This window comes from Anneissia japonica, unplaced genomic scaffold (genome assembly GCF_011630105.1).
Source record: "Anneissia japonica isolate Jap-2015-1 unplaced genomic scaffold, ASM1163010v1 scaffold287923_len1623670_cov205, whole genome shotgun sequence".
NCBI lineage: Eukaryota > Metazoa > Echinodermata > Crinoidea > Comatulida > Comatulidae > Anneissia > Anneissia japonica.
Window position 1 is genome coordinate 1050319 of NW_022721637.1, and position 11258 is coordinate 1061576.

Here is an 11258-nt window from a genome sequence, read left to right on the forward strand (position 1 = left end):
CAAAACCTATGGTCAATGTTCTTTTACGTTTGCTTCTGCCTATTTCCAAATTACATATTCTTCCAACTCTTGCAACAAGTCACAGCAACCTATTTGTTTAGTGGCTTTTCACATGCGTTGCGCCTTTGATCTGTTTGGAATTGGCGCCATATAGATTCGTAATTATTATTATTATTATTATTATTATTATTATTATTATTAATATAGTTTTTAGGTAGGCCTATGTCGTAAATTTTTGACTCAGTTTTATCATGTAAATGTGATACTGTTTCTAAAGTATATAGTGTCCAAATAACTTACTGTATTTATTACCTGATTTATTATTAATATGACGATTCCATAATAAGGAGTTGAATTGCTTGGTGTTATCGATAGCCAGTGTACTAATACTTGATAATACGCCTTTTTCACGAATCGGTAGACATCTTGAAGTGATGACAAACATTGCGAATCAGCGGTGCGTAACCAACAGAAATAAGATAAGCTTTTGGGCGGATTTTTTGACATCATGTTATTTAAAAAATCATAACTTTATAACGGGGCGTCGTGTCCAAAAAAAATTTCCAGCAAAATGTTCTTAAAAGACTAGTCTACACCACTATATGATTGAAAAAAAATTGAAAAATTTTGTTGACCTCTGAAATCAAGATTGAAAAATAAAAGCCTATCTCAGTAGTGTATTAAAATAGGTATATGCATTACAGTGCTGTAGTACTAGTAATACTCTGAACTAGCATTGTTTTAGTTACCATATGAGTTTCCTGTGTTAAAAACATGATTTACCATACTATACCTCTTTATAAAACATAACTTGTACTTTGTAATAAGAGAAATATGTATATTATCGCTACTTGGAACAGTAACAACTCGAAAGTCCTATGCTACTGCACTGTAATGCATTGGCCTATTTTAATACACTACTAAGATAGGCTTTTCTTTTTCAAACTTGATTTCAGAGGTCAAAAAAATTTTTCAATTTTTTTTCAATCATATAGTGGTGTAGACGGGTCTTTTAAGAACATTTTCCTGGAAACACTTTTTGGATACGACGCCCCGTTATGGACTTATGATTTTTTAAATAACATGATGTCAGAAAATCAGCCCAAAAGCTTATCTTATTTCTGTTGGTTACGCACCGCTGATTCACAATGTTTGTCATCACTTCAAGATGTCTACCGATTCGTGAAAAAGGCGTATTTCCGTCAACTTATTGTAATTCGCGTCAACATACGTCATCGACCGGCCGTCAACGAGAGTTAGTCGGTCCGGTCCGCTGGTAAAACCAAAACATGATCTTAAAGTGGGGGATCGTTGCTCCTTTTTGATGTTGTGATTGTTGTTGTTGTTGGCTTGTTAGGCCTCGTTGAAATGCCTTTATATGAAGGATTAACTGCAGCTGTCGAGAAAACAGCTGTCATTCTCGACTTAGGATCTGCTTATTCAAAGTATTTTATAAAAATTCTTATATCAATTTTTTTTAAATACTTTTTACATTCATTGACTGACACGCCTTCCCCGGCCGAGAATAGGGAGGCCTAGCCTAGCTCGTTAGGTCTGGCTGCTTGCCGTAGCTTAACTAGGGCCTAGGCCTAGCCTATTTTGTGATAGACGATCGGGCCCAAGGCGATTGGGCCCATTTTAAGACGATCGGCGATAATAAGAGTGGACGACCGAGCCCACACCAAGACGATCGGGTCCATTTAGTGTGGACTATTGGGCCCACTTTAATTCTGATTCATATTGTTGCATTCTAAATTTATTTACGCCGTGGCTAGAGATACGGTACCGTATCGGAACTTCCGATTGTTAAAGGTACGGTAAATGATATTACGTCATGATTAGCGAATAGAAACGCCGATACATGCGTGACGTCATTCAGTGCACTGCTGCTGCAAGAGTAGCGAGTGTGTGTTTTAGAGTTTTAGCAGCGATCGAAGATAAGAAATTTCGTTCGTTCGCGGGTGAAAAGCTGTGATTAATTATTCTGTAGCCTGAGGCCCTATAGCAAATACAAGGAATAGCAGTTTTGCTAGATTTGGCAACATCAAGCGAGCGTAAACTATTTTAATAGTAGAAGCTAGGCCTTAGCTACCGGTGTAGAGTCGTTTCGGCCCTGAGTCAATGCGGCCTGGGTCATTTCGGCCCGAGTTGTTCGGCCCTGAGTTTGTATTTTTATCATGCATTTCGGCCGCTGTGTATGGAGCGCCGAAGGTGCGGCCGTGAATAATAATTTAACAGAAAAAGGTGGCTAAGCAGCATACCGTTTGTTAAACATAAAACTGATTGGTTTGGAGACGCATTTCTTTTTATCTTTTCTATACGATATATATTTGGATCATGTTTATAAATGCTTCAATAAAATTACGCCTATAATCATAGTAGTACGCCCATAATCATAGGCCCCTAGGTGGGTATTCGGCCTAAGCCTATAGCCTTAGTATAGTAGACCATTCTCTATGGTAGACCATAAAATACGCAAGAATAACAGAAAGGACTTTTAACCCAAACATTGTGATAAGCCCCTACCGAAGTACTTTATGATGAAATGGGCCTATCATGATATAATTTTGATCGTAACTGTTTGCGCCACATGTTTCTCGTGACCGCGATATCGACTTTGCAAAAAAAAGCCAAAATCGAGTTGGTCATTTCTATTGGCTAATCATGACGTAATATCATTTACTGTACCTTTAGCAATCGGAAGTTCCGATACGGTATCGTATCTCTAGCCACGGCGATTTATTTAACATACAGACAAGTATTGTTTTATTATTAAGAATCGTAGGCCTAATTAAAATAAAATCAACATATATCTAATTTATTTTCGGAAAATAAAGACTGATTTCCTCACAGATTTTTGCAAAAAATTTAGCTTTGATCTAATCATCTGTGCACCTATTTCCTTGTGATTTTCCATGCAAATTTGAGCTCTATGTGAGGTTCTTACCTTAGTGATTCTTACCTTAGTGATATAAGGAGGCAATGAGTTAATACTCGTAGAGACTGCCTCCTCTCAATGTTTCCATGTGTCGGTCATAGGAAACTTTGAAGTGGTAAAGTGTTGTGCATGTGACTACATGTTATGGTAAATTGTTCGATGGTTTGATTACTCTGGTGTCAAAGAAAGAGAGGTATCATCATCTGCACAATTACAGTACTGTACAGTAATGTGCCTAGGATGGTAGAGGATTGCGCTTTTATAATTCACATTAAAATTTTAAATTTATTTATTCATGTATAAAATATGCACAACAAGCAGGCTGAAGGCAGAAAACATTGAATTTACAAAATGTTTACAATTTATAAACATACACAATTAATTACCAATTAATTTGTAAAAAAACATAAACAATTTGTCACTTAAGAGCACAATCTATGCGTTTATTTCAAATGAGGCTCTGGAGGGCGCGTTTATTCGAATAAATATGGTATATACTGTATAACATTTCAGCACCTTGTTCTCCTTATTATTTGAGCAGATATATTCATGACAAAATAAAACCAATTATGTAGTTCTTACTAATTAATTTTACTTAATTTTATTTATAATTTTATTTATAAAACATTTGTTTATGTTCTAGAGTTGGCTTTGCTGGTGAGTGCCACCCAAGAGCTATATTAAGAAGTGAAGTAAAACGAATTAAAACTGGCAAAGTTGTTAAGATATTTGGTGAACCTGACACAGAGGATGACCTTTATGACACGCTTGTTGATTTTCTTCATACAATCTACTTCAGGTATGTTGACCTACAATATTGGGCTGTGGCTATTTTTAAACCAGTTCCTACAGTAGTTTTGATTTAGAGATTTCCCAGAAATATTTCTTTAAATATGTTGACCATCACACATGTGTACAGAAAGCTTGCCATTGGAACTTAGTATGGGCTTGTCTTCCTATTACATTGTTTAGACCTAGGCTACTATGGCTAACAATAGGTACATGTATGCTTTAGACCTAGGCTACTATGGCTAACAATAGGTACATGTATGCTTTAGACCTAGGCTACCATGGCTAACAATAGGTACATGTATGCTTTCTCCATTAAAAAGGCTTCTTGTATGAATGGAATGCTGATCCGATGGAAGCACGAACTCCTGCAGACCAAACCTAGAACTGTTTTGATTTTATTCATACAGGAAATCTACTCTTGAAGTATTAGGAAACTTAATCAGTTTTAAAAGTGTCATATGTTTGACCTATTCTGAGTAACTATATGACCAGTATTTTAAAAAAATGATAAATAAATTTAAGTTTCTTTCTAAATTGTTTTGTAAAGACATCTGCTTGTGAATACACGGGATCGACGGGTGATTATATGCGAGTCATTCCTCTGTCCCTCATCATTTAGAGAAACTCTTGCAAAGGTGCTGTTCAAACACTATGAGGTAAGTATACTATGTCCATGGTATACTGTATAGTGTTTTATAATTACATTTTGATGCAATAGAGTGTTATTACATGTTTGATTTATGCATGGACACAAAAACATGTGAGTATTTCAGTGATTTGTCTGTAGATATTTCAAATCTTTGAATAGATTTATAGGCCTACTGTACTGTATAATTGAAACAGAAAATTCTTATATTTCAATACTTTATATTTTGTTTTTTATTTGTTAAATATACATGAGATTCAATACATTTTAACCAGTGTTTCTTTACATAGGTTCCTTCAATCCTGTATGCACCTAGCCATTTATTAGTGCTGTTTACGTTGGGAATCAACACAGCTCTGGTCATTGATTGTGGTTATAATGAAAGTCTTGTTCTTCCAATATCCTTTTTACTTCTCCTTGGAGAAAGCTGCAGTTGTAATTAAGATTAACATTTCTCTGTAATATAAAGCTTGGTAAACCTGCAAGTATTTTCTTTAATTTGTGATTACGTTTGTGAATGTACCCCAATCTTGAAGGGATGGCAGGCAATACCACTTGCAGGACATGCTATTCATAAGTAAGTTTGCTTGGTAGTGGTAGTAGTAGTACAGTAGTAGTAAGGATGGTGAAGCTGGTAGCTATAGTTGTGGTGGAGGTGGTAGCGGTGATGGTAAAAATGGTAATACTGTAGAGGTTGCGGTGGTAGTGGTCATTGTAATAGTGGTACTGTAGCTATATTTGTTGTGGGGTAGTAGTAGTGGTGGTGGTAGAAGTCGTAATACAGTAGTGGCTGTGGTGGTAGTAGTTTAAGATAGTAATGGTTGTGGTAGTGCTTGTGATGGTTGTAGAATGGTAAGGCCTGTTTGCAATGTATATTTTACTTTAGCCTAATAATTTTGCAAAATATAAAAAGGGCTATTTTGCAAATGGATTGCTGACATTATTAAGGATAATATTATAAAGCTGCTAGGTATGGTAATTTCAAGAGCTTTACCAGAACTTTCAAGAGTTTAAAATTTTTTGCATACTGCAGGAAACTTGAAGCCTATCTTCTTGAGAAAAGTACGGTCAAAGGTCATACAGTGGAAGAGAAGCCATTGTCATCAGTCATGGGTCATGTACAGGAAACTGTCTTAGAAGATATTAAAGGTATTTTAGTATGTTCTTACTCATCAGCATCATTGGTTTTTTTGCCTTCTGCAATTATATATGTTATACCTATATAAACTATTAATTGCTCTTTCTATTTGGTCATTTTCAGTAAGAACCTGTTTTGTCTGTGATTTTCAAAGGGCTGCTAAAATTCAAGAATTCCTCTTAGATGGCAGTGATGTTAAGGTGATTACATATTGTTATTTATTAAATATTTATCATTTCATATTTTTGCTAGATACATTATGTACATTAGCTCATCCACACCACCATAAGCAAATATTTCCAGGTTACAGCGTGTCACAGATCTAAATCTCAATAATTTCAAATGGAAAGCCAGCCAAACATATTTTATATACTACAACCCTCAATTTTCATTACTACAACATTTCAATCAATAAGACTGATGAAATATGTTGGACATTAAATGTTAAAAACAAGTTGTGATGACAAGTAGTGATGTCATCAAACCTCTCTGACTTGAGGTGTGATTGATATTGTGATTGTTTTACTCAACATAGGCCACCACCACCCCCCTCCCCCCTGTTGACTACCCACTGGATGGTGGCAGAATATTAGAACTTGTTTTTGTTGACCTAAGGAAAAGCAGTACATCATTTACCATACTGGAGACAATGCCATTGTTTTGGCTATCCTTCATCTAAGCTGGAGGCAATGCTGTTGTTTTAGCTTTCTAGCAACACCTCACACTCACACAGACTGTCAAAACCTGGTCCACCATTCAACAGCAACCTTCACTTTCCAACCATATAAGTATTTCCCTGTTTTGGACCCTGCCGGTTTCCTAAAGACGATCGAAGCAACTTGGTTGAAACTTTGAGACCATTCTATGTGGTGTACCGCAAGCATGTAATACATTGTTACAGTCCTTTGCCATGCAAACATTCTCGACTGATGCAAATTCATCTATTTATTTAATTTTCACAAAATGATATGTGCACCATGAAGTTATAATAATACTAGTATGAATATTAATAATAATAGATAATAGCTGTTTACTTGTAGAAAGAAGGTATCTTTAGTTGTAGTGATAGCTAGCTAAACAGATACAAAGTGCAATATTCTGTGTACAACTTCAAAATGTTAGATAAATTTTCTGGGACTTTTTTAGTTTTTGTTTATCAATACTTGGTATGAAAACATTGGCTTATTTATTGCATGTCAAATATGAAATACTTCAAATAAACTATGTGCCTCAAATTTATTTGTATCTGTATTTTGTGGTCAGATAAAAAAAATATAGTATTATCACTTTAGTTTTAATCACCCGCCGACGACTGGTTCACAATTGCTAATTCTTTATTCTTCTTTACAAAAACGAATTGAATCGATAAAACTCACTTTTCAAAGGACATATTCGCAATGCTAATTAATTCGGCACAACGATTTACTTCTGTATTACGGAAGACAAACTAATCTCTAATTTGTTTAGGTTGGTGGAGAAGCCGGGAAAATAATATGGAATACAGGAATAGTTAATATATTATTATAAAATATGATCGATTATTAAACTTATACCGTATACATTACATTCCGCTGATTTTCAAACATTGCTATTACACTAAACATCATCATGATCGTATCCTCGTACGTGGATGGAACTTACTGCGACGAATTTCCAAGTGAATTTTTGCTGCAATTTTTATTCGATTACCAGCCAAGCCAAGTTTTTGAAAAAAAAAAAAAAGAAAGACGGCATTGTATGCGTCCGATAATTGGTGAGAGAATTTATTTATCAGTTTCTTAAAACTCAAATAGGCCTATTGAATTGTTTAGCTCAACCAGGGAGTTGTTATGTGAACAACTCCCTGGTAGGGTATTTCTGTGATTTGTTTTTGTGTACTTCAGTTATCATTAACTGAAGCGCCTGAGCTTTTTAAAATGGATATGTCCACAAATTATTTATAGAGTAGAGACCTATTTTTATTTATAATGATAACGCAAATGGTACGGAAAGAATGAAACGAGGGAGGATATAAAATAACTTTACTTTCCAAGCACGCATCCGCCGTAGCACCTGACTCTAGAGGGGGCACCTCTGGCATTAGTGAGTCACTCATCATATCAAAAGCAAAGATACTGGATATGGTGGTTTGCCTGAACAAAATGTTCGGGCCGCGGCAAAAGACGGTGGAATTTATCTAAATAACACTCTTGTTGCATGCAACATGAGTAGTTTAGCAGAATCGTGAGTTAAGTGGTGACAATATAGTTACCATGGATATAGTTTCAATGGCACTTACAAGTGTACAACAGAATTCTGAATTGTTAGGCCTAGCCACTGTAGCGCAGCAAGACAACGATGTGCAAACAGTGGAAGGCGGCCTTAGTAGCGGTGTCCAAGCGCTTTCCGATCATGCTTCGGTGGACACCTCAGTAGGCCTAGGCCTGGGCTCCAACACATGCCCAACGACTATGATTGGTAATTCTGTTGTTACTCCGAGTATCTCAGAAAATGGGACTCCAATCCTCTTGGTTATGCGTCAGGAAGAGCTAATACGACCACCACCAACTGAAACATCAGCGTTGTTATTGTCAAAGTTGCCAACAACAGCAGAGAAACAGTCATTTGTTGGTACCCAAACACTTCAGAATGGTGAGGATAGCTTTTCAAAGGTTGTTGAAAAAACAGGCACAGAAACATCAACAGCAACAAGACCTGCAACAATTTCAACAAGCAGTAACCTTATGAATTCTATACCAGTGGAATTATCGTCATCAACCAGTGCAGCAAGCAGTATTCTGGGATCCATCGCAAGTATGATTGATCAAAATGCTGCGAACGTAACAAACACAAGTATTGTTTCAACAGACATGACCAGTTACAGCACTCTGACAAATACTACTACCAGCAGTACGAATAATGCTGACAGAGTTGCACTACCTAGGGCACTACATAGTACTTTTCACCAGAGTCAGGCACCCTTGACAGTGCCACAAACAATTGCCAAAGAACCACGGTTACCATTAACTGTACCGCTTCAAACAAAATCCGCAGCGACCATTACGATCAAGACACCTCTGGGGACTTCGCTTACAGGACCAAATGGCTCAATGAGTGGACCTCTTTTGCAGACTATCCTGAACAATGCAGAAGTTCAGGCTTTGATGAAACGAAACCCTGGACAACAGATCACAATTGTTCAGATTCCTGATGAATCATTAGGAAACACTAACTGTGCATCAAACTCAATTGTTAAATCTGCAGCCACAGAAACAAAGAAAATCATCCCAGGAACTAAGATCAATCATTCGAGTGTGGGTCGGAAACGAAAAAAGTTAGAGGAGTCTGAAGAGAAAGCAAAGCCGCAGAAAATTACAAGGCCTGTGAAGAAGATAACAAGGTCTGGCCGAATATCACGACCACCTCTCTACCGCATCAGAGACTACAAAACCATCCATCCGACAGAGGAAGTCGAAAGTGGTTCTTCTGAAGAGGATTATAAAGATTATTCTATTGATGAAAAGGATAGGGATGCCTCTATTTTTTCTGATAAACCAAAAAACTTCAAATGCACAAATTGTGATAAGTCATACATTGGACAGGCAAGTTTGGACCGACATTTTCGGCAAAATCCCACACATGGTACACCAGTAGGACCGTCACCTGAAAAAAAACTACCAGAAAATACACAAAGGTATAACAGATAGTAGAACTAAAATATTACAGTTAGTAACATAAATAAACAATAAAATTATGATAAGCTATATTCCTCACTACTGGTAATTGATTTTTTAATGCTAAATTACTGTAATTAATTTTAAAGCACTAAATCCTCTTAAATGCTTCTTGTTTTAATTTTAGTGTTCTTTAACAGTATCCAAACATTTGGACTTGTCTTGTTCAAATATATACTATACAGCCTAAAAATGATTTTTGACTTAATTTTCCATAAAAAAGACCCACAATCAAAGTAAATAAACAATAACCTTTTATCTTCATTGGCAGCATGACGGTAGATTCTGACGAGGTAGTGAAGCCAGCGGAGCAGATTTCAACAGAAGCTGGAGATATAAACTCTAGTGAAACTACAACTTCTCCAGCACCAAGATTGCAATATCCTTCAACAAGGGGCCGAGGAAGGGGTATGAGGAGACGTAGAGGCCGGGGGAGGCCGCCAATATACAGTAACCATGCTGACAAACCTTACAGCTTGGCATCATCTTCAGTTTGGATCAACACAGAAAAAGTCCCTCTGGACAAGAGGAAACAAAAGGCTAAAGAGGTAATTAATAATGTTTATGTTTTGCATTTTTTCTTACTGTAGCAGTATATCACTGACATCAATATCATATTCAAAAAGATAAACTGGACTATACAGTAGACTCACTTTCCCACTCACGGTGGATTTAGGGGCCGAGCTGGCCCCGGGACACCCCCCTCCCCTTTTTGGAAAGTTAAAAAAAAAAGAAAGAAAAAGATTATTGATTGCCCAAAATGCCTCAGTGGTTATTTCCAGGCATCTAGGAAACAAAAATTTCCCATATCCCCTGGGTAGTGTTTTCTCTTCATCGCGGCCCTCCCACCTCCTTCCCCTTTCGGTTCCCTTTTTGGACATACCTGGATCCGCACCGCCTCTTGTCATAAATATTATGACATATATTAATATCATTCATTTACTAATTATAATTGTTCCTCTCATTTGCTTATTATGTAATTAAATGAACTTTCAAAAGAATACTGTTCTACATGTATATAATATTTTATTGCAATTCAATACTACTTACTGTAAGTTACATTCTATCTCATTCACTACCTACTTAATGATTAATATCTTTGATCAGAGGCCTTGCATAATTACACAAATAATGTGATTAGCATAGGACATGAAACCATGAATTTTCTGTTGGAAGCCAAAGTCATGATACTGCAGTGCCACATATTCTACATATAATACTAGTAGTGATAATAAACACAATTAAAATAATATTTAACTGACTGTGACCAAAACATGTCTGCAGTTTCTGCTGGGATTTTGTCAGATCTATCAGACAAGATTCCTGTGTACAAATCCTTGCTCTACCACTGCTTACAGGCCTGAAAGATTAAATATGTTATTGGTACTTCTTTATCATGTCTTAATTTCAGTTAATGAAGACATTTGAGGATGAAGATTTCCTTGATGTTATCCTTCCTCGAATGACTCGCATACTTTCACCCTTTGAGTTTCTGCTGATGAAGGCAGAAGGTGAAGAATCTAGAAGCCTGAACTTTATAGCCATCTACAATGAGTATCTGTCCCTTGTGCAAGAAGTGAAGAAGGTTGCCCAGGGATGTCTGGCACATATTCCTGAGATGGAAAAATCTGACGGTGGCAGTTTTCCACCGGTGAAGAGGTTGAATGTAGAGGATGCAGCTGTGGCAGACTCTTTGGGACTCAGCACAGGTTGGTATGAGGTGAAAGATACATTTATGCCCGTGAATTCAGGCAATCATAATGTCACACGGAAAGAACCAGAAAAACTGATGAAACCCGTAGAACCAGTGGAACCAGAGAGACAGCCAGCAAAGAAGGCAAAGGTGGATGAAAATAAAAATGGATTAGGAGCAGTAAGTTAGAACTTAATTTTCTATTCCCATCAAAGAACAAAAATGACCTCACTTTATACTGGCTGGTAGTCTATAAATATAATTGGCAGATTCATTTTTGAGGTTTTTTTAATGAAAAAAAAAAAAGAATATATATATATATATATATATAAATTTAT

General features: G+C 36.5%; 2 protein-coding genes across 3 annotated transcripts in view; both read left to right on the forward strand.

Annotated features, from left to right (window-relative positions):
* Positions 1 to 1265: 1265 nt before the first annotated feature.
* On the forward strand, positions 1266 to 6125 carry LOC117111670 (actin-related protein 10-like). Its single transcript, XM_033254645.1, has 8 exons — positions 1266 to 1445; positions 3582 to 3737; positions 4278 to 4386; positions 4667 to 4774; positions 4886 to 4953; positions 5410 to 5525; positions 5638 to 5714; positions 6048 to 6125. Exons 1-8 carry the CDS (start codon positions 1369 to 1371, stop codon positions 6105 to 6107), a joined length of 771 nt encoding a protein of 256 aa, XP_033110536.1. The 5' UTR covers positions 1266 to 1368; the 3' UTR covers positions 6108 to 6125.
* Positions 6126 to 7594: 1469 nt separating this feature from the next.
* Positions 7595 to 11258, forward strand: part of LOC117111640 — a 7942-nt gene continuing 4278 nt past the window's right edge. For both annotated transcript variants that reach the window (XM_033254599.1, XM_033254600.1), the window contains exons 1-3: positions 7595 to 9187; positions 9499 to 9775; positions 10639 to 11100. In XM_033254599.1, coding sequence (XP_033110490.1) covers positions 7767 to 9187; positions 9499 to 9775; positions 10639 to 11100 — 2160 coding nt within the window. In that variant the 5' untranslated portion in view covers positions 7595 to 7766. The remainder of the gene's footprint in view (positions 9188 to 9498; positions 9776 to 10638; positions 11101 to 11258) is intronic.

Excerpts from the sequence above, each read along its gene's own strand:
- LOC117111670 (XM_033254645.1), top strand. The coding sequence starts at position 1,369 with ATGCCTTTATATGAAGGATTAACTGCAGCTGTCGAGAAAACAGCTGTC. Across the intron at positions 1,446-3,581 it reads TTAGGATCTGCTTATTCAAA|AGTTGGCTTTGCTGGTGAGT; the intron begins GTATTTTATAAA and ends TTTATGTTCTAG. Across the intron at positions 5,526-5,637 it reads TGTCTTAGAAGATATTAAAG|TAAGAACCTGTTTTGTCTGT; the intron begins GTATTTTAGTAT and ends GGTCATTTTCAG.